This window comes from Leucopleurus acutus, assembly GCF_964270905.1.
Source record: "Leucopleurus acutus genome assembly, chromosome: 11".
Taxonomy (NCBI): domain Eukaryota; kingdom Metazoa; phylum Chordata; class Mammalia; order Artiodactyla; family Delphinidae; genus Leucopleurus; species Leucopleurus acutus.
This window is the reverse complement of record NC_139152.1, coordinates 57,369,373-57,394,464: the sequence shown is the minus strand read 5'-3', so window position 1 is coordinate 57,394,464 and position 25,092 is coordinate 57,369,373. Positions and strand designations below refer to the sequence as shown.

Genomic DNA, 25,092 nt, shown 5'->3' with positions numbered 1-25,092 from the left:
GCTTCTCGGGTAAGATAGATTAACAGATACCTGGATGTAGTGAGAGAGAACACCATGTGAAGATCTGAAAAAACTAAGCGCAAGGTCCTGAGACAGAAACAAATTCAATGAGCCAGAGAGTCAGCCAGGATGACTCTCTATGTAGTTAAACACTAATCATGAGGATGACAACAATAATGGTGATAGAAGGTATCCTTATTTTATACTAGATTTTAACAAAATATTTATTATAAATTGGCCTGAGAGAAATCCTAGTTGCCATAATTGCTGTAGGCTAACACAAGTATGAAAGTTAGGTACGAGTTGAAAATGGTTGCCATTTGTCAAAACAAGGAAGTAGTCTACTCTAATCAGTTTCATGAGTTTTTTTTTTTAAAGTAAGGATAGGTGCTACATTTCATGTCTTTATAGCACATACTAAAACAAGGGAAAAGAGGTTCCCACAAGTTTGTGTGTCTAAAATTATGCTTAAGAATCACCAAATGAGTGCAACAAAGACTCAAAAGACTAGAAAATACGTTAGCAATCAAAATACAGATATAGTTTTTAAGAAAACCCTAAAATTGCTTAGATTATACCGCTCCCAAAGAGTTGTCTATTGCGTCTTATATGAATGTTTTTCATTTTCTATAAGTCTCCAAAAAAAGATAATTAAAAACAAATAATTAAAAATCACACAATTACATGATACACGAACTATCAGTATCCAAGCTTTACATATAGATAAGGAAACCAAGGCACAGAAGAGGTCATATAACTTTCCCAAAGCCACAGAGCTAATAAATGACAGCGCTAAGATTCAAAAAAGGAAAAGGGAAAGGAAGAAATCAAGCCCATATCTGCCTACGATTTACTTAATCTTGTGGAAACATTTAAGTAATATATCTGTAATTTATATTACTTTTATACCTCAAAAACAGCAAATTCAGCATTCTTTTGAAAGACACATACATGTACAGGCATCTCTTGAAATAAAAGGCCTTGGAAAATATGAAGTAGCCCTAAAGAAATATTTAGCAATTTAATCCACACAATCCTATAAAGAACAGTTTACCAAATACTTCTACAACCATGCATATGATGAAGAAACAATTACGTTTTATGCTCTATGGTTAGGGTAAATCAGGAATTGGTTAGGTTTTGGGGGTCTTTTTGCTTTTGGGGTTTTTTTTGGATAGTTGGCTTAAAGATTCACTCAACTACTGGCCAGTTTTCCTTTATCATAAGTTACAATTTAAAATAATTTTCTCACTGTTGCCAGGAAGGAAAAGAATACAAAATTATCCCAGTCATTTATTTATTATGTTTAAATTTTTTCTCTTTAAAAGCCTTATAAAGCACAAAATAATCATTATCTGCAGATGATATACATAACTACTAAAAAAACCAAAAGAATCCATGGCATAATGTTATTATTATTCATTATAGTAGCAACATTTAATATTCACTATTTGGTCTTCTATAAGTTTTGCATACAGTTATCATTCAGTCCTTAAAACCACCACCCATTAGACATGTACTATTTTTCTTATTTTATAGATGAGAAAACTGAGACATACAGAGACTGAGTAACCTGCCCAAGGACACAGCTAGTAAACCATGTGACTGAGATATAAACTCATAAAATAGAATGTCCAGAGCCCATACTCCCAATCAACAAAAACTAATAGAAAGAGTTTTGTAAGGTAGTTAGTTATAAAATAAATATATACACATACAAACTATTTCATATATCAGTAAAAACCAATTAGAAAAATGTAATGAAAACTGCAACCATAAAATCCTACTTCCTAAACGGCATAAAGAACAGAAACAGGAGAGAGACATACTCTTCTGAAAGAAGGTAAACATCAGTATAAATGTGCAACAGTCAAAAACATTTTTGTAAAGGATGTGAAAGACCTTATCTGACTAAGATGTGAAAACTGCCTATAAAGCTACAGCTATTCAACTATGTTGTAGTTCTTCCAAAGAATCAATATGATATACAGAACAAGACTTAAGAAACAGGCCAAAAAAATCAGACATTAGTATATATATAAGGGAGAATTCAAATTAGCCATAAATGAATGGTCTAACTCAGGGGTGGGCAATTTACTGAATGCAGGCCAAATCCAGCACACTGCTTATATATGTAGGGTGCAAAAATTAAGAATGATTTTTCACATTTTAAATGGTTATATAAGTACCTACATATTATCCTTTATTTAGCCTCTTGGCCCACAAAGTCTAAAATATTTACTATCTGGTTCTTTATGGAAAAGTCTTCTAACCTGTGATCTAAACTATAAAAAAAGTGTTGGGACAACTGGATACCAGATAACCTTATGGGGGTGGGGGGGGTGGCACAAGGAGGGTAATCTGGCACCACAAAACTCACACCTTAATCCAAAACACACTTCTAATGAATGTAAGTTATATGTGTAGAATTAAGCACAAAAATACTGGAAGAAAGTAGGTGGGGAAAGTCTTCCTAGGTATGATCTCAAAAACTGAAAACATTAAAACCAAAAAACCCACACAAAACTGATTAGTCAAATTCAATAAAAATGATAAATAATTTTATATTAAAAAAAACCTAAAAGCAAAAAACTGAAAAACTATTTATGACAAGAGGTTATTAACCTTAATATATGGAAAACACGGACAAATAAACAAGACATCAGCTCAATAGAGAAATAGAAAATGGCACAAAAACAGTAATACACAAAGGAAGAAATAAAAGTGCATATATGCAATGGAATATTACTCAGCCATAAAAAGAAACGAAACTGAGTTATTTGTAGTGAGGTGTATGGACCTAGAGTCTGTCATACAGAGTGAAGTAAGTCAGAAAGAGAAAGACAAATACCGTATGCTAACACATATATATGGAATTTAAGAAAAAAAAATGTCATGAAGAACCTAGGGATAAGACAGGAATAAAGACACAGACCTACTAGAGAATGGACTTGAGGATATGGGGAGGGGGAAGGGTAAGCTGTGACAAAGCGAGAGAGAGGCATGGACATATATACACTACCAAACGTAAGGTAGATAGCTAGTGGGAAGCAGCCGCATAGCACAGGGAGATCAGCTCGGTGCTTTGTGACCGCCTGGAGGGGTGGGATAGGGAGGGTGGGACGGAGGGAGATGCAAGAGGGAAGAGATATGGAAACATATGTATATGTATAACTGATTCACTTTGTTATAAAGCAGAAACTAACACACCATTGTAAAGCAATTATACTCCAATAAAGATGTTAAAAAAGAGGGGAAAAACAGATGATAATAATTATACTAATTACTAAGTTGAAATTAAGTATATTAACAATTCTTATAAATATATATGCACACATTATTAGATACATGCAATATATTATATATTGTATTAGCATATATAGTATATAATGGTTTAGGTTACATGTAAAATTGTTCATTAAATGATCCTGAGGTATATGTTATTTGTTTGCTATTTATAAATAATATAATTGATTCTCACATAAATTAAGGGATTGAATAAAAAAAAAAGGCCATCTACACGGAAAAGACACATAGCCGTGTGTGTGTGTGTGTGTGTGTGTGTAAATTAAGCAATGTTTTACTGCACATTAAAACAGTAAGTTTCTTTTGTCTATCTGTAAAAACTTAAAAGCTGATATTCTCAAGGGCACAGAGAGTGCTGATGAGAGTAAAAATTGGTGCAAACTTTCTAGTGAAAGACATGTCAATATGGCCCAGAGATTTAACTACTAATATATTTTTAAATAAAAATATGTGAAATATAGAATCAAAATTTTAGCCGTAAATTATTCCCGACTAGCATTATTGGTAACTTTTCCCCTCCCCGACCCCACGCATATTTTCTAAAATTTGTGCAATACCCCTTACTATTTTGTAATGAAAAAAGTATCAGCAACACAGAAATTTATAAGTAGCTACTATATTATTATTCCCATTTTCAGATGAAAAAACTGAGGCTTGGAGAAGTTCTTACTAATAGGCAAAGCCAAGATCCAAACCTATATCTGTCCTGTTTTAATCTCCATGTCTTACTACCTTATTAATTAATTTTAAAAAAAAGTTTTGTGAAGCAAATCATTCTGTTATTTCTGTGACAATTAATCTGGAATAGTAACCAACATATGTATATGAGTGTATGTAATAATTCTGACTAAAAAATTCTGACATATAATACAGTATTTCTGTTCCCTAGAAGACAGACATCTCTGTCATTCATTCTCTGCACATACTTTTTAAAGAATTTCAGTTTGAAAGCTTTATATCTTCCTGATAAGAATGAATGCTTTTCATCAATAAGTAATATTCCACTACCATTTTTGCATCAATCTTAACTTGCACTGTACAATCACAGTAACACACATGCAGATTAGTTTCTGCAGTGATGCTACCGGAAAGACATCCCAAATTATTAAACTATAACATCAAATCTTAAACTTAGAAATTTATGTAAAAAATAATTCAGTTATAATTTACATCAAATAGCTAGAAAGGCAGTAAGATAACAGAAAATTAATTAGATGACATTATTCTGTCAGCTATTCAACTGCACAAGAAAGCCACCAAACACAAAATTTGACAAGAGTCCTAATAATGCACTTGATAGTTTGTTGCCAAAATGACACAATTTTCAAATAAAAATAAAGGGGAGGGCTTCCCTGGTGGCGCAGTAGTTGGGAGTCTGCCTGGCGATGCAGGGGGCACGTGTTTGTGCCCCGGTCCGGGAGGATCCCGGCGTGCCGCGGAGCGGCTGGGCCCGTGGGCCATGGCCGCTGGGCCTGCGCATCCGGAGCCTGTGCTCCGCGACGGGCGAGGCCACAGCAGTGAGGGGCCCGCGTACGGGGGGGGGGATAACACCAAAACAGGAAAACAAAACAAAGCAAAACCCCACCAAAATTCTAACTTAAACCTTGAGTAAGCCTATGTGTGAAATTCTAAGACACAGGAAGTAATTTACTAATGATCAACTTTAATGAAAAATGATGGCATTTGTTACAAAACTTAGAATTTTAAAAGTGTTTTAAAACATCAGAAAGAATCTCATTAGATTAATATCTAGAGTAAATTGCTGTATAGACAGGGAAATTAGGAATAGCAAATTTATAAAAGTTTGAAAGAGGAAAAAAAGTTGGGCAGGTACAAAGTACAAGAATGCAACTGGTTTGACTACAGTATATAGCGTATAATTTAAAGTAGCTTACCAGAATTTGAAAACAACAATGGAATTTATTTTAAAATATTTTATCTATTTGCTAATTATGACTTGGCTGTGCTCTAAATCCTTTCATTCCAAAAGGGATTACTGAACTACTAACCTTCCAAAGCATTTAACTCATACTTCTATAATATATCATCTTCCATGTTTCTGAATACAGTTCTTCAAAACTTTTCTGTTGTAGCACACCTATAGCTAACAGAGGAGAGATGGTCTGCCTATCTGAGGTCTAGGATTATAACCAGAATATCAGAAAGTAAAGGAAAGGTTTCATTGCAGCCTGACATTATATCTCTAAATCTGTACAAATCAGCTTTCTGCTCTTTATAAAAGTATTGTTTTAATATAAAAACAAGTTATTTCACAAATTAAAAAAACAATCGATGTTCTAGAAGTAATACCTTGTTTACCCCATGTCTTTTCAGTACTTCCTACCACAGTATTACCATATCTCAACTTGAGAATCATACAGTATTTTGTCTCCAATAAGAATTTAAGAAAGCTCATCATCTTTGTATCCCCAGGGCCTAGCACTATGCCTAAAACACAGTCACTCAACCAAAGGTGGTACTCTACAGTTCATATACTGCTTTTCAGGAATCAGAAAGAGACAGACATATACTATTGAGTAAACACAGCTTAACGGGTTAACTTACATCTTTTTCTGACCGATGTGGAAACATAGAAGACTGGCTGTAGTACATGTTTTCGTCATGGTAGTCACTGTCGACCCCCTCTACAAACTTCTTTCTTGAAGCACCAAACATGCTGTTTGTCACCTAAACAAAAATATTACTTTTATCAAGAATAATGTTTTGGAAAATGTCAGGCTTTACCTTACTCCTATGTGGAAAACATAAAACGAAGGGAGCATTGCTAAGATAAAGAAACAGATCAACTAAGAATTAATGATACAGGTGAGAAAGTCATAACAATGTAGTAGAAAATGTTTACTTTCAGGCCTTGAAATCAAGAGGAGAAACTTAAAGCCTGTCACATGCAATGATTCCAATTATTTTAAAAGAAAAAATATTACTTATTCTTGAAAATTGGCAACCCAATATAATTTTCCCATACAAAGATTTTTTAAAAATTAAGTTTGGGTTTAAATTATTCAAAATTTTCACATGCATCTTCAACATTAGTGTCTTTGTCATTGTTATACCTACTTTTTAAATTATGTTTTCCAGAGCATATCATCTTCACTTACAATCTAAGTTTACTGAGATATAGCACTTTTTGAGTCCATGTATAATGGCACACTGGAAATCTTATCTCAAGCCACAAGCTCTCACTCATGTAATAGTAGGATAATTTTTTCACTCATCATCCTGGTATAAATTTATGATCTCTACTACATAACCTGCTTACTCTTTTGCTTTTTAAGTCTTTACCATATCCAACACTAGTAATTTTGAGCCCTCATCAAGATAATTACTAAATCTGTGCTAATTTTTATTTTATTTTATTTTTTTCCATAAGGTGACCTGTATAAAGCTTCCAAAACTATCAATTGACAGGTTATTTAATTAAGGTCAATGTGTCTTATCCCTAATAGTACTCTGTAGTTCAAAGTAAACTGAAATGTCATGATAGCCTTGTAAAGACTAGAATACACAGTGACTATATTTTTTCACAAAAAAAATGGGGAAAAACTCATCAAATTTGACATCTGTCTGGTACACTCATTATGAATAAGGGTATTTTCTTCCACTGTAAGAAAAAAGGAACTTTCTTTTACTTCTCATTTCAAAATGAAACTCTGTAGTTACTGCTGTTAATCAGTAGACATGGTAAATTGGTATACTGCAGATTTTAAGGCTAAATTTGATGTGCAAGTTTGTTGAAAACACCCATGTTACTTAATAATTGCTTTATATTTTAAGTTCCTTGTTAAATCTGTAAGAAACTCAAATATTTAAGTATTCTTCCTGTTGAAGTCTGAGAAAAAGCTATTCAGTTAAATATGAATACCAGTCTGAAGACAACTTAACCACTGCTTTGCTGTATGTTTTTAGGCTATATATCTCTTTAGGTGTGAAATACAGAAAGATATTTTCAAGGATCTATTAATTTGTTAGAACATACTTTATCTTCTTTGGGCAGTGGACTCCCTGGTGAATCTCAGGCAAGGGCTTCTATAACTCTGAATGTAATTTTAGGGACTAGGTAGGATCCCTCATGCCTAGCCTCTAACCCCCCCTAAGTAGTCCCTAATAGGAAAGAGAGGTTTTTTAGTGAGTTTTATTTCAGAAAAGTAACAGTGGAAAAAAGCACTTTAGAGTCTGCAAATTAAGACTCTTTACACATGAGATTTTAAAGGTTTGTTTTGTAAAAGTTAAGGATACATTTAATTCTCTTTAAAGGACAATTACTACTGAGCTCTAATTCTAAAAAAGGATAAACACGGGAAAATGGCATGAAACTTGCAGAATTCACTAAAATTTCAGGAGCGTACCAAGATATCTCTCATCAAATTTTACATACATAAGTTAAGTCAAATGGATGCAAAGTGAACTCTTAACAATTGTGATGTAACATTCATCATCAAAACCAATTACAGACTCTTAGAATCCTAAAATTGAAATTAATTGTACTGAATAAAAAAACTTCATTCTAATATTGTGCAAAGAGGTTTTACTGTTTTGAAAGCAAAACTAAACACGTGAAATGCCTCAGACAGAGGAAAACAGAAATGTTCTCTTTCATCAATACCAAATTTTCCCAGACTCACTGTGTGTGTGCCAGAGGGAGGGAGAGAAAACACAAACATGTAGAATTTCATTTTTGTTTTGTGTGCTTCGACACAAATTACACAACACTGAAAATACTAATTATTTTTACATGACTTCAGCAAAAAAAAAAAAAGTAAGAGTGTAATACTCTGCCTTCAAATGCAAGCCCCAGTCCCAGGGATGGGTACTGGTATGAAACAAAGAATTCTCTGATCCATGGCAAAATCAGAAAGAAAAAGGAGGACAACATAGTAAGTTTTACAAAAAAGCTAATTTTGGGCTTCTCTGGTGGCGCAGTGGTTAAGAATCCACCTGCCAATGCAGGGGACACGGGTTTGAGCCCTGGTCCGGGAAGATCCCACATGCCGTGGAGCAACTAAACCCTGTGCCACAACGACTGAGACTGTGTTCTAGAGCCCGCGAGCCACAACTACTGAGCCCACATGCCTACAGCCCGTGCGCCTAGAGCCCATGCTCTGCAACAAGAGAAGCCACTGCAATGAGAAGCCCACACACCACAAGGAAGAGTAGCCCCCGCTCGCCGCAGCTAGAGAAAGCCAGCGCACAGCAACAAAGACCCAACTCAGTCAAAAAAAAAAGATAGTTTTATTTAATTTTAAAGGGTGTGTCCTGTATTCCATATAGAATGATGGAATGGAGTAGAAAAGTATTTTAGACTAGCCAGGAAGGGTGAAACTAGGAAAGTAACAATGAAGCAGAGAAGTAAAGGAACCAACTAGCTAAAGACAGGAAGAGCAGTCAGTGCAAAAGTGAACAAGGTCCTCAGTGGTGCGGCTCAAACAGAATGAATTCAGTGGAAGATGGCAGGAACTGAAGTCAGAGATACTAGTGTGAGCAGATCATGTGTCTTGCAGGCCTGGGGAACTCTGGATTTTATTCTATGTGAAATGAGAAGTCAAGAGAGGATTTGGGGGAATTCCCTGGTGGTCCAGTGGTTAGGACTCGGTGCTTTCACTGCCATGGGCCCAGGTTCAACACCTGGTCGGGGAACTAAGATCCCACAAGCTGCACGATGCAGCCAAAAAAAGAAAAAAAAAGAGAGAGAGAGAGAGAGGATCTGTGGGCAGTTTAAGTGACATAATTTGGCATATTTTATTTATGTATATATTTAATATGAGTGTAGCTACTCTGTAAGGAATGGACAAAAGAGGGGACAAGAGTGGAAGCAGGGAAACAGGTTGGTGAGAGAAGATGGTGGCTCAGACTACAGTGGTAGTGGTAGGGGATATGTCAACACTGTACTGAAATATATTAAAATTACTGGTTATATCACATATATTAAAGTCAATTTGATAAATAGAAATTTAAAATACTAATTTAAAAACAAAATCATACTTCATTCTACATTACATATAAAATTTGTTCAGATATTTGGTATATACAATTTGTCAGCTTTCTTCAAGCAAACATATAAAGGGCTTACATCAATTCTGTTAACTGACCACCTTCTCTCTCAACTCTCGTATCACATGTTTTAACAAAGGAGAAGTAAAAACTGAGATTTCATCAAGAAAAATACATGAAATATGTTGTACCAAAAGCAATGTTTCTTAAGTCTTTTTTGAATACAGATCTAAAACATGTAACTAAGACATTTTACATTTGCTTTGATTCCATAAGAACTAATCAGGATACACACACACACACACACACACGTTAGCTTACACTAATTCTTTCTATTAGCCTGACAACCCCCCCCGCCCCCCAAAAAAGAGTTGGCCTCAAAATGTAGTAGAGAGGAATTAAACTGACAAGCAGAATGGAAGCACTAAGTTGGCTGGCTGTTCCCAGTAAACACCTTCATTACTTAATTAGGACTAGCTATGAGTTCCTAAGGTCTAACATTCTTAATATATAAATATAATATTTCAAAGCCAAATGCAGTAACTCAGAATACTCACAGAGAATTCATAAAACCTCAAACTTGAGATAATCTTAACCAACAACTTCAAAGATGGGTAAAGTGGTCCCTGATCCAGGTGGGATGAACGGTAATTACAAAAGGGAAAGAATAAGAGGCAAGGCCTGGAGCTTTTTAAATGGTCACAGAAACAAAGTAGGACACTTTACAAGTGAAACTTCAAAAATAAATTTAGATAGATAGATAAATAAGTATATAGATAGGTAGACAGATAGGAAAGGGTGAAAAATAGATCATATCCAAGGCAGGATGGGCGGTATATAATCTTGCACAATTTTCCTTCAGCAAGACCTCTGGAGAGGAACTTACTCTAAAATCATTTATTGTCTATCATGCTGGCATGCTGGCCCAGGCACGGAATCCTATTCCCAGGGAACAGAAACACATCCCATGGCAGAGTGTCCTTTTCCTGATAGCAAACAAATATAGTTTGATTTTGAAATCTATCTCCAGTCTTAAAGTTCCAGCAGCATATTTTAAAGTGCTGCTAGACATTTCTGTATGAGAAGTGCATTTTAATAAACGAAATCAGTAATATTTAAAACTGACTTTCCGAGTTACTTTCTCCTGTTCTGTTCTGCATTATCATCACATTCTAACCTTTCTTCACAGTGGCTTTCACATTTGTTTTTTGCCATTCTACCTATCACCTTCTTAGTTTAAGCTATGTACTAGATTTTTTTTAGCCCTTTGACTGATCTCCCTTCACATTTCAGTGAACATGCTGAGGGTTTCCTATATGAATTATGCCAAAAACTGTGCTAATGAACACAAAAGCTGAGTAACAGCCCCAAGTCTTGAACAAGCTCACAGCCTAGTTAGGAGAAACACCTGTAAATAAACAATTACAGTATGAAAATCTGCACAGGTGTTTTGGGAACACAAATAAGGGAATATCTAACTCTATCTGAGGGAAACAACTGAAAGGTCTTATAAAGTAATATTTGAACAAATATTTAAATTTGTTAAAAAAAATTTTATTTAAAAAAAAGGAGAAGAGTGTAGGGTGGGAGATGAAGCAAACTTTGGCATAAGAAACAGCAGGCATAAGTTCTCGGAAGTGAGAGAAAGCCCAGAAACACAAAACTTTTAATACAGCCAACAAGGAGGATGTCTGGAAGGACAATGATAGGTGGTAAGGAAAAATAGGCTAAATTTCAATGCCAGGTTAATAGGGCAAGGATATAGACGGGAAAGCCAGGTACAAAAATCTAGGTGAAGACTTCCTTCAACTAACACTTTACTATGATGTCATATTCATAACCACTACAATGACTTTGTCACTTTCCTACTCTCGTATCTCTTGTTAATTTCCCCTAAAGGATGCAGACCAATATTCCTGAGATCACGACCTTAACATAATTTTGCAGCAGTAATTATCTCAAAATCCAACAATAACCTTATGCCTCAGCTTAGTTTGGGTTATTCACAGTTGTTCCTGTACATGATAATCTCTGGAAAATGCCATCTGTAACCCCTGACATCTTCAACAATTAAAACTCAAGCTGAGCAGATTAACTCTAAATATTTATTGAAATCATCCATATCTTTCCATCTCTGTCATTTCTGAGAACAAGCATTTCCAATATCCTTCAATCAGGTCTTTATTAATCCATTCTCATTCCCCTCAAATTTACTCTCCCACATCAGCCAAGTAAATTTTTAAAATAAAAATTTAACAGTCATGGCCCTGCTGATTGAAATGCCTCAACAGCTTTCCAAATCAGTAATAAGGCTTATTAAGGCCCTATGTAACCTCTCTGACCTTAACTGTCTCCACAGGTCCCCTGCCACCACTAAACTACTGCCACACCTTCAGTTACTCAAACACAAGTTCTCTTCCGCCTCCAGACCTTTGCATAGGCTGATACCTCTACTTAGAATGCTCTTTCTCCCACTCTTTGAAACTTTCATACTGAATCAGGACCCCTGGCTTGCAGTCATTGAAAATACTTTATCATAACTATAATTATACAATAATAAGAAATAACTTTTATTGACCACTTACTATGCCAGGCAATATACTCCAAATGTTTCAAAATGTATTTACATAATCTTCATAATTTACTTAGTAATAACTATATAAACATGTATGTAATCCTCATGTATTTACTTATTTAGTCTTCATTTTTAGATGAGAAAACTGAGAACTGGAGAAGTTGGGTAACTTGCCCAAGGTCACATATCTGATGTGCCCAAGATTCCACATCTGATAATTGACAGAGATGGGATATGATCCCAGACAATCTGTTAGAGTCCCCCCTTTTAACCACGATAGTACACTGACTCTCAGAGATACAACTAATAGTTTAATGTTTGTATTCTCCCCAAATTGTAAGCTTCATGACGGGAGAAGCAGTAAAGGGCAAAAAGGGGTGTGGGGCTTACTTTGCAGTAAACAATGGTAAGCAGAGGGTGCCACATCAAATATTTGTGCATGTCAAAAAAAGATCTCTTTAGCGGAAGAATGAGAATGAACTGCCTGGACAGAGGTATGTGAAACAAAAGCTAGTCTCTACCAGACTGATCATATCTATTTTAGAGAAAGCAACATTAATTTTAGAATAAAATTATGCTTAAAAGAAAGAACACCACCACCACATCAATTAAAAAGTAATTATTATTTCCATATTCCAAATTAACTAATATTTTTACTTTCAAAATACAGTGAACATAATTTAATCATTCAAGGAATTAGAATGGTTATTACAAAACTCTAAATTTTTATTATAAGCTACTGAAATAGACACTGTAGCATTAAACGAGTAGAATATGTTTACCAATTGGGTTAAAACAAGACCAAATCCCTGATGGCAACTTTTTCTTGTGATTCTATTTCTAAAGTAGCCAGGAGTTTTACTGTTAACATGCTGATACACGTGTCCCATCATAAAATCAACTCTTTCACAACACTGAAGTACGAAGACTTTTCTATAGCCAGCAACTTTTCATCTTTAGCAACAGAGTATGCATCCACCTGTATTATAAAGGGTAAAGAGAACCAAATGTAGGTGGGGGTTGGGGGTGACAGGACTGCTCTTTTACTACTGTTTCCCTAATGGAGATTTTACTATTTCACTCTGATTGCTGAATACAAAATCTGACTTCTTACTTTTCCCTCCCAATTTCATATTCACTATCAGCAAACACTTCACACCCATACAAATACACACAAGTTCTCTGTTGTTTATAAAGCAGGCAGAAAATTAATAAAAATCACAGTCAATTTCCTTTAACATTTATCTGCCTTTATCAAGATGTAGTCAATCAAAATTGAAACCAATCATGAGAAGCCATAATATCTGAAGATAATCTGGTTATCTTTATTACTGGCTTTTAGAGGGAAAAGCTGATAGGTCAAATCCACTGAGACACTGCCCAAAATCTATGGAACTAGAATACTGTACACCTATATCAAATATGATATACTACCACCTAGAAATATTTATAACCCAAGGAATTTGTTTTAGTGGTATTTTTTGGTAATAGAATTCTGAGCTACCAATCCTACTTCACAACTTATAAATAATCCTAATTTTATTTCGTTCCGGAAAACACTAAAAAAAAAAAAAAGAAAGAAAAGAAAAGAAATGGGATTAAATAAAGAAGAGAAAGGCACTTACATTAGAAAAAAATCTAGCTCCTCAAAGAACAAAGAATTTAATATCTGGAAGTCTTTAGGAAAAGAATGATCTTTCCTCCTATTAAAAAACATACTACTCGAAGTCCTACTAGTTCTAGAATACTGTGGCTTGATATAATATAAATAAATGTATAATGAATAGTTTACTAATCTACTTAGGATGGATCTAAAAAAAGTGAAGATTTAGATAAATTTTAAATTGATAATTTCTAAATTCATCAACTTAAATTGATACGGAAATAAAAGCAATTCATTTCATAGTTTTAGTAAATGCAGACTGCCTGATAAATGAGCAATAAAAGGCTTAATGAACACTGAAAAGGCAGTTAACAGGTAGATGCAAAGGAAACTGACTGGAAATGTGATTCAGCAGGAAACTAGGGGCTTACAGGAACATATCAACAATCATTATTTTGGAGAGTAGTTAAATATTTTGGCACAGAGTTCTGTACAGGGGTTACAGGAATACTTCGTAAGAGATATCATCCCCCACAAAACAGGGTAGCTCACATTTGATAAAAAGATAGAGAGGGCATGCCAGGAGAGCGATGAAAACACATCACTCTTCCTAATCCAAAAACTGTTTACTGAAATCTGGTACCTGAAGCTGCTTTACTGAGATGACATTCCCAAAACCATGTACACCATACCTTAGGGTGTGCCCCCACCAAATCTACAAACCCTCTAAAGAGTATTACCAAAAGGCCTATCAGCGCTCCTGATCAGTCTGACTTTGATCTAGGGAGAATATGTTGTGCATGCTTCAACTTGAAGAAACAGATTCTGTGGTTTTTCAAATTCTTAAAGTTGCCTGTATCAATATGACTCATACAGATTCAAACTTATAACCACTAACATACAAGCTTAAAAGACACGTGTATCATCCTAAAATCAAAACACTAATAACTCAAAAAGTGCTAACTGTAAAAAAAGCACACCATCATATATTAACTGAAAAACCAACTATAAATGGTATGCCTTATGACCAATAAGTTAGATTTGAGAACTCACACAATAGGGCCTAAAATTAAAATAAGCAATATTTTATCCTTAAATATTAAGATATAAATTTATAAATTACAAGTGGAAGAACATATAACAGTAGAAAGCCCATAAGTTTAGAATATAAAACAAATCCTCTAAGTATGAAGGAAATGTTTTTAATGAGGTTGAATACCTTACGCCAGTGTCAGAGGTGGGGGTGGGGAGCACTCCCTAATGCAGAGGAGAGAGGGTGGGAATCCATAAGAAACTGATGGATGGTCTGCTTTGCTGGGGGATATGGATTTCTACAAGCCTCCCAATAAATTTAAGAAATGCTCGAACTTAGAGGGAAGGAGAGAGAAACTGCTGAGGATTCTGTATTTTGAGGCCCTGCTTTGAGACCTGAAATGCCAAGTATTTGGTGCCCCAATCTCTTTAATCCTGACATACTTTCTCTGAAGAAATGTTAGCCATCACAGGCTATATTCTATTTTTCCTGGGTATAATTTTGAATGTCTTGTTATGTGCAAAAGAATCTAGAAATAACGTGAATAAGAATTACATGGGATAGATCTGGGAGAACTAAAGAAACAAATTTTTTTTTTTTTTTTTTTTTGCAGTACGCGGGCCCCTCACTGCTGTGGCCTCTCCCGTCGCGGAGCAGAGGCTCCAGACGCGCAGGCTCAGCGGCCACGGCTCACGGGCCCAGCTGCCCCACGGCACATGGGATCCTCCCAGACCAGGGCACGAACCCGCGGCCCCAGCATCGGCAGGCGGACTCTCAACCACTGCGCCACCAGGGAAGCCCAAGAAACAATTTTTGAAGCCTTTCTGAGAAGAACCTAAAATGATAGTATTTATTTGTGAGCAAAGTAGTGCAGACCCAGGGCTACACTGCTATAGAACTATTTCTAAAACTTCTGCATTAAGAAAAAAAAATCTGTATTGTTAGATCATGATTTCGGATACAAGGAACACAAGCAGAAAATGACAGGAGTGTTAGCATTTCACACACACACACACACACACACACACAATTTGGGTGAGCTGTTCACTCAACAAATGTTTGCTGAACTTTGTACCAGATATTGTGCCTTCACTGCTTCTATACTTATCTTTGTTAACCTCAAATCTAGAGATGGGTAGAAATGTTCCAGTCTTCCTGTCTAGATTTCAAGGAAAAAGATGTTTGAAGTTTCTATTCTTTCAAATTTTAAAAATATAGCTACTTGCCTGAAACTTTGGGAAAGGGAAGAACAGCATGTCTAAAGCTAGTGGAAGGAAACTAAAATATGCCTCCTTCTGATACCAAGTTAAATGTATCAAATTTTTAGTCTATGGATTTATGCTTTCCCTGACCTTTTCTCTTAGCTTCTTTTCTGAACATGAGTTTTCTGGTCCTGCTATACTCTGTGGAGAATATGAAGTTTTAAAAAAATCTAACAAACTTCCTTTGTATTACAACATTAATGGTTTATTCAGCTTAAGGTTTTCCCTCTTTCACATCTAACTAATAAGAAATGAAATTATTTCTTAGAACACTAGGACTTTAATAATTTATGAGATAATTTTATGAAAAAAATAATTTATAAGAAACACTATATTTTTAAACTAACAAAATGACTCACTGACAAAATGGCCCAAAATCCACCCTTAAAATACTGATGACAGCACCGTTTTTCCCCCGGTCTTTCCCACCACCTACTTACCTGTGCAATTTCTTTCAACATTGGCTACTCTGGGGATTGGAAAGCTCAGGGCTGGAGGCTGAAGTGAAGAAGGAAAGGTTGGAGGGTGAGCCATGGCACCAGCCCCGCACTAGGAGCGCCCCTGAGATACTACAGCAGGGTTGACACCATAGCTCTGAAGTTCAAACTCCAGCAAACGATAAGAAAGGAGTCCAACCAGAACATGATAAACGATGGGATTCTTCCGCTCTTTGAAAAATAAGGAAATCATGCTATAAAGATCTGAATGTCCAGTTTCAACATTATGACTCCCTGTTCACCTCTTCATCATTCCCCAACCCCAGATTCACCTCAGACTGATTCAAAGTGCTAATCAAAACAAAGAGGGTGGGGGGTGAAGCGCACAAGTAGAGCTTTCTATAAACTTGCACACAGAAAATGAAGATAGGGCTCACCTGGCCATCATAAAAACGTGCAAGACAATATGTTAAAATACTCTGCCTATCTGCCCCTTGAATACTTTCTTGCTCTCCTAAGCACTCAACATTAAATCTAAGGCTCTCATACGCATTAACATTAATACCATCAGCCAGCAAAATGACAGCTGGACTATTTCGATGTATTGATATTTAAATTCCTAAAATTGGGCCAATGAGCTTTTCAAAACCCAGGGATAACTTTCGGTATAAGGATATTCCTTGGGGGAATTTCCTGGCAAGTCCAGCGGTTAGGATTCCACACTTCTGCTGGGGGCCGGGGTTTGATCCCTGGTCAGGGAACTAAGATCTTGCGAGCCGTGCAGCATGGCCAAAAAAAAAAGTATATTCCTTGGGAGGAGACTAATTTTTTAAAAGTGTTCCACTCTGATAAAAGCAAATGAGGACCCCCTCAACTAAAATAACTTTAATCAAACTAGATGATAAAAAAATCATAGACTTTTAAAGAAATAAATCTAAATACAGGACTTAAACTGTGACTTTTATGAGAATGAATCCTCACTTTATAATATAAAAAGTAAATTACTGATTCAGAGGAAACTAGACTCTTGATTATTATGACTACTAAAGCTAATAAAAATAGATGCTCATTTAAGTTATTTAAAGATAACATCTACTCAATAACAAATATTATTGGAGGTGGCAAATGTTTTAAAACAGTAAATTACATATAGTGAAGTATCAGAATCCTAAATTATGTTATATGAAGCAATTAAAAATAAAAAGTATTCCTTTAGCAAGGGAACACAGGACTTTTAAAATACTTCTAAACATCTTGCCATATAAATTAATTCAGTAAACATTATTCAGTGAGCATCTACAATGTAATACGCTAAATATATTTACATTTATACCCTTATGTACTTTACCCATTTGATGCTCAGAATAAAGAACATCACAAATCAAAAGGAGTAAAGAAGAAAACACATTTACAATGCTCCTGCACCATTACTCTGGCCTCCAGGCCTTAGTGAACTTACCCTTCATTACCTGCAATCTCCTACCATTTCCCCCTTCTCTTATTGTGTTCCTGCCCGACTGCCCCACTCCCCTTGCCATTCCTCAAACACAAAAGGCATACTCCTGTCTTCAGACCTTTGTACTCCTTGTACCATTCAAGAATGCTTTCTTTTTAGGTATCTACATGGCTTCACCTCACCATACTTCATATATTGAGCCATCCTAGTGAGGACTTCACTGTTTATTCTATTTAAAAGTATACTGTCCTTTTCCCCAACCCCTTATGCACTCTCTATCCCCTTTCCTGTTTTAATTTTTCCTCCATAGCATGTATCAAAATATAATACACAATGCATTTTATTTATTTTGTCTAATGTCCTCCTATACTCTAAAATATCAGCTCCACGAGAACAGAATTTATTTATTTATTTCGTCTCTTTGTTCACTTCTGTCTCCACAGAATCTGGAACAGTGCCTGGCACTGAGTAGGCCCATAACATGAACGTGTCCTCCTCTTACTCCACACATGCTGTTACTTGAGCGTTATCTGACAGTAACCCATCACTGCAGTGCTTACAGTACATGTGAAAATTTTATGAGCATAACAATTATTTTAAAACTTAATGGAATTATGTCAAAAATTAATGTTAATTTTTGCATTTCTGAAACATATGAATAAAGTTGTTTTATGCCTTTTTCCACTGAAATTGACAACCACTTCCAAAATACCTAATAGACTAACAGACACCTTCAGTGGTTAGAATGCCATGCCATGAGAAGTACCAAATAAGGATTTGGAGATGAAAATTTTTTTTTTCTATTTCCCAAACTTTTTCTCAAGTTAGATTACCTTTTTAAAAAAAGTTATTTCACGAGTATTTCAGACTTAACAGTTTAATATGAGACAACACACATTTCTTTTCTATCAAAAAATCCCACTAGAAAAATTATACTACTTAGAGCCACTGGGTTGCACTGTAGTCCATGGGAATATGCACTCCTTGAGAACAGTGTACCACTACAGCAGCCTAACACAGTGGGCCTGGTACAAATAAGCACTAATATGTGTTGAGAGTTTATCAAATGATAGGTATTACTCAAAGCACTTTATATATATTACCTTACTTACTCATAACAAAACCCCTATAAGATATACTTTTACCTCAAATTGAGGCACAGAAGGGTAGGGCCTATGGACTCTCATTAGATTGAAAATATTTCTCTATCACAGTTATCATGAAGAATACCCAGTTCCTGCAACCCCAGTAAGATACTAAAGATTTAATCTCCACAAAAACCCAAGTGGATAGACTCCAAATTTTAGAAGTTAGCCGAAGCATAGGTGAGGGTGAGGCATGGGCTTGAAAATTGAGAGGTGAAGACCTACATTCTGAGCTGTGGGATCCTCCGCTTTCTTTCCTTAACCTGCTTACAGAACAGTCAGTCAGACTTAAGAACCACCCCTCTACCCTACCTCTCTACCTGTGGAAAAACTGAATTGCTCCGGAGAAACAAATGTCACACACTATCATACTTTTTTATCTTAGGTATTGGAATATACCAAAGACCTGTCCTATTCTAGGATGTGATAGTTTAGGGTGAATATGACTTGAACTTATGTTTAGAGGGCATGTGAAATTGAGAACCAGGTATATTCATCTACTCTAACCCTAAAAGTGGCCCTAAAGTAAAGTGCTTGAAGAAACTAGATCCTAAAGATTATAGGTGGGGAATTTTTGAAGTATATGTCATCAGTATGCCCATATTCAAGCAGAGATAAAAGAAGCTCAACTAAAAGAACTGTGGACTGGGACTTCCCTGGCGGTCCAGTGGTTAAGACTCCATGCTTCCAACTGCGGGGGGCGCAGGTTTGATCCCCGGCTGGGGAACTGGGATCCCACATGCCACGCAGCACGGCAAAAAAAAAAAAAAAAAAAAAAAAAAAAACTGTGGATTGACATGACAATTGTGGGTTAGGTAAACTTTCTTTTTTTATTTTTATTTTTTAATTTTTTTGCAGTACGCGGGCCTCTCACTGTTGTGGCCTCTCCCGTCGCAGAGCACAGGCTCCGGACGCGCAGGCTCAGCGGCCATGGCTCACGGGCCCAGCCGCTCCGCGGCATGTGGGATCTTCCTGGACCGGGGCATGAACCCGTGTCCCCTGCATCGGCAGGCGGACTCTCAACTACTGCGCCACCAGGGAAGCCCAACTTTCTTTTTAAAGGGGCTATCTTGAAGATCATGACTCAAACTTTCGAGGAACTAAGGTAAGGTGACAGGCAGTGAAAGGAATCACAAAATGCAAAATTCTTAAATAAAAATTTAATGATTTTAATGTTGTCTATGTTACACATAACTTAAAAAGCTTTAAAAAAATTTAAAGTCCTTCAAGTAGAAGGAAAATGATACTATAAAGAAAGAAGGGAAGGAAGGAAAAAAACACAACCTCCTGGATTGATAGTGTCTTAGGCACTGGCAGAAGCAAACACAAATCCCCTTGGGAAAAATGTCTTTCCATCTAGTCCTCAAAGAAGTCACACAGATTTCTAAGAAACATAAAATGGTAACTTACACACCTACAAGGAATCAAGGTATCATAAGTGAGAACCAGAAGAAGAAAAAGACATGAGAATGATCTGTGGCAACTTTCAGCTGCTGGATTTATCACATATTAAACATAAGCATGTATAAAATGATTAAATAAATAAAAGAAGATATATTAGAGTCGAAACCTAAACAAAATAATGGTAAAAATGTGAAAAATAATGATAAATATGTGGGTATAGAAGACATAGACAAGATTAATGAACTTGATCTAATGGAAACAGAGCAATACACCTGCCAACTGGTCAATATGCATTTTGTTCAAGTAAGTAAACAAATAATTGATATCATACTGATCACATTCTCTAGCTACAGCAGAATATGTGAGAAGGCAGCAATATGAAGATAATTAGAAAAGCCTCATAAGTTTGGAAAATTAAAAACACTTAAGACTAAAGAACAGTAAAACAAAACCTAAGGAATAAAAGGAAATATCAATAACTTAAAGAGTATAAATTGATGAGTATAAAACAAAAAATAAATTTAAAGCAAGGGTGACAAATAAGATGAAAAGGCACACAGTCAACAATCTTACGGATGAAAAAAGGTGCTAAAAATATTTAAGAATATTTAAATATTATTAATATTTAAATATAAATATTTAATATAAATATTTAAATAGGTAGCATTATGAATAATTTCTTAATCCTGATAAAGAATATCTACCAAAAAAACCCAAAACCTTCATCAAACATCATATTTACTGGTGATAAAATTTGTAAGACAAATAACAAGAGAAAGATTCCTACTACTAACACTTCTACTCAACCTTGTATCAGAAATATGAGTGCGTTCTGAAAAGAAACGCAAGTTACAAAAATTGTAAAGTATCAAAACTGGAATTTCCAGATGATACATTTATTTACATGAAAGAACCTACCCCACAAATAACCTACAGATAAATTATAAGAATAAAAATTTAGGGACTTCCCTGGTGGTCCAGTGGTAAAGAATCCACGTTCCAATGAAGGGGACACGGGTTTGATCCCTGGTTGGGGAACTAAGATCCCACATGCCGTGAGGCAACTAAGCCCGAGCACAACTACTGAGCTCATGCCCCTCAACCAGAGAGCCTGCGAACCGCAAACTACAGAGCCCACGTACTCTGGACCCCGTGCGCCCTGGAGCCCGCGCACCACAACTAGAGAGAAGCCTGCACCCCCCGACAAAGAGCCCACACCACAACGGAAGATCTTGCATGCCTCAACGAAGACCCCGTGTGCCGCAACTAAGACCTGATGCAGCCAAAAAAACAGTAATCAAGTTTAAAAGTCAACTGTATGTCAATATAACAGTAACATCTATAAAATATAATTTTAAAAATACAATTTACCAAAAAAAAGCAACAAAAGTACTTATGTATAACTCTGACTAAAGATTTATAATTCCATTATTAAAAAAAATACAACTTTATTGAGAGAAAATACAGAAGACCTCAGTGTATGAATTCAGGGAGAGGAAGAATAACATAAACATATCATTTCTTCCCCAAATAAAAATGAAGTCAATAAAATTCCACTTGTAAACACAATGACTTTTTTTTTTTTTTCAAATTCTAAATCTGTCACTGAACAAAAGGCCAAGGAAGTCAAGAAAATAATAAAGACCAAGGTGGAGAGACAGACACGAAGATTTAACACAAAGCTATAGTAGTTGAGAATGTGGGACACTGGTGCAGGCAGAGACAAACACATCAAAGTAATAAAACAGATATAAGAAACAGACCCACAAATATAAACGAACTGATTTATAACAGAGCACTGCTGATTAGGAGGAAGAAAGAACAAAATCAATACATGATGCTAATATAATTGATTATCTTTACGCCAAGAAAAGGAATTTGGTCTCCTCAAACCATATACAAAAATCAATCTCAGAAGGATTTAAACATGAAAGACAAAATTAAAAATCTTTAAGAAGACATGAGAATATCTTCTTTTAATTTCAATAGGGAAATATGTCTCAAACAACCTCAATAAATTTGAAAAATTAAAAATTTGACATTATTAAATGTCAGATCAATATGAACACTGTTGATGGGACTCAAAATTGGTATAAACACACCTAAACATATTCCTAGAAGACCTTTTGTGAATTTAATTTTCATAAAATTTGAGACTACAACATGGTTCAGAAAACTTCTCTAACTTCATAAAGCTCCTTCTGTTGTTTTCATGCAGTCTCTAAAAGTACAATGGCAAGTTTGCTGAGGTTTTCTTGTCTCTGTTCCCCTCTCCCACTTTAATCTGCTCCTTCTCTTTCCTCTGTCCCTGTTGTCCCTATCCTGCTCAATTTTGATTCTACTCCCAGAAACTTCTCAACAGGGTCCTGGAAGGGAGCACTGGTGGGTCAGTCTTGAGAGCTCAGAGCTAGGCAGCTCAAGTCACTTTAGGCCTCACCACAGGTCCCTTAACTCTGATCTAATAAAGTGGGCAAAACCTCCCCAATTTCAAATTGGCTAATCACACTTACCACTTTCAAAATGTCTCTTCACCACTTTGAGGTGCTTCTATGCCCAGGTCCATACACCCCAATGCTTCTATGTTCTCATGCATAAAAACTGATAAATTTAGGTCTTTTGTTAGACTTTCACCTGCTTATATTTTGAGGTTCATGGAGATATTTCATCCCCAGTTTTTGTTACAAATGTTTTCATGGGTTTTGGTTTTCTATCTAGTTGTTCTATTTTTATATGGGAATTCAGAAAAATTAAAAAAACAAAAAACTAAGCTGTCACCATCAGTGCAATCATCCCAGAATCTAAGTAAGGCCTGAGATATTTTAAAAGGTAACTATGCACCAGTGTTTTCTTAGGTCAGTCTCCCAAAGCAATAGAAATAAAAGCAAAAATAAACAAATGGGACCTAATGAAGCTTACAAGCTTTTGCACAGCAAAGGAAACCATAAACAAAATGAAAAGACAACCTAGGGACTGTGAGAAAATATTTGTAAATGATGCAACCGACAAGGGCTTAATTTCCAAAATATACAAACAGCTCATACAATTCAATAACAACAACAAAATCAAATCAATAAATGGGCAGAAGACCTAAATAGACATTTCTCCGAAGAAGACGTACAGATGGCCAATATGCACATGAAAAGATACTCATCATTGCTGATTACTAGAGTAATGCAAATCAAAACTACAATGAGGTACTACCTCACACCAATCAGAATAGCCATCATTAAAAAGTCTACAAATAATAAATGCTGGAGAGGGTGTGGAGAAAAGGGAACACTCTCACACTGTGGTGGTAATATAAATTGGTGCAGCCACTATGGAAAACACTATGGAGGTTCCTCAAGTTGCCATATGATCGAGGAATCCTACTCCTGGGTGTATACCCTGACAAAACTGTAATTCAAGAAGATACATGCACCCCCATGTTCATAGTAGCACTATTTACAATAGCCAAGACATGGAAACATCTGTCCATCAACAGATGAATGGATAAAGAAGATGTGGTACATATATGCAATGGAATACTATTCAGCCATAAAAAAGACTGAAATAATGCCATTTGCAGCAACATGGATGCAACTAAAGATCATCATACTAAGTCAGGCAGAAAGAGAAAGACAAATACCATATGATATCACTTAAATGTGGAATCTAAAATATGACACAAATGAACCTATCTATGAAAAAGAATCACAGACACACAGAACAGACTGGTGGTTACCAAGGGGGCAGGGGTTGGGGGAGGGATGGAGTGGGAGGTTGGGGTTAGCAGATGTAAACTTTTATATATATCGACATATACATTGATATATAGGTATATATCCAATAGGATGAATAAACATCAAGGTCCTACTGTATAGCACAGAGAATAATATTCAATATCCTATGATAAACTATAACGGAAAAGAGTATTTTTAAAAAAGTATATATATGTATAACTGAATCACTTTGCTGTACAGCAGTAATTAACACAACACTGTAAATCAACTATACTTCAATTAAAAAAATAGTAACTTTGCTTCTATATTTTCTGATTGATAGAAGTATCTACACTAATGTTTTAACTTTCTATTTAATGATGAACACATTCCATATTCATGATTGGGGCAAATTATTTAAATATAAAATGTATTTCTGAAAGAGAAAACAATATTTCACGTGTAAAAGCCTAGAGCTAAGTTCCCAAAGGAGCACCACAGTGAAGACAAAAGGATGCCGCCAGATATTTTAAATCTTCTCAGGGAACACGTCAGATATCAGATATCTGTCAGATATCAGATACCACCTGAACTACATAAGTGGTTTAGACCTAATTACTTAATTTAACAAAACTGTTAACATTTCTGTTGGCCCAGGGGCACTGTGAAAAAATTACGAAGATACTAAGGGTGCCATAGAACCATGTACCTTAGTGAAACCTGCTTTGTGGAAAACAAATGTCAGCTCATTTGATGATTTCAGAAGATGAGTAAAAAAGTATCAGAACATATAATGCATTCAAAGAAAGACCAACATTGTTAGCATCACGTAATAAACCAACCAATGAGGAACTTGGGAATTCATTTAATTTGATGTTTTTGGTTGGCCAGAGGAAGAAGAAAAAGATGAGCCATGAATGACAAATAAATGTCAAAATTTATTTGAAACAAATATTTAGGTCATGGAGTCAAAATAACTTTTGCAGCTGATAATATGATCGTGACATGAGCAGAAGCATCACATTTAAAGTGCAATTACAAAAGCGATCTCATTTTAGCAGGAATTGTATAACTGCAAGTGAAGACAACTTAACAGTCACCAATTTGAGTTTTTTATTCCCCTTCCTTCATCCTGTGGCTACAGCCATTTGTTTCCAAGAG

At 35.6% G+C, this 25,092-nt stretch overlaps 1 protein-coding gene across 3 annotated transcripts in view; it reads right to left on the bottom strand.

Annotated features, from left to right (window-relative positions):
* Positions 1 to 25,092, bottom strand: part of CNOT2 (CCR4-NOT transcription complex subunit 2) — a 111,249-nt gene that overhangs the window by 39,417 nt on the left and 46,740 nt on the right. For 2 of the 3 annotated variants that reach the window (XM_082851016.1, XM_082851017.1), the window contains exon 3: positions 5,872 to 5,994. In XM_082851016.1, the coding sequence (XP_082707142.1) occupies positions 5,872 to 5,994 (123 nt within the window). Of the gene's footprint in view, positions 1 to 5,871; positions 5,995 to 16,228; positions 16,287 to 25,092 lie in introns of all 3 variants that reach the window. The other variant, XM_082851018.1, reaches the window with a different exon arrangement.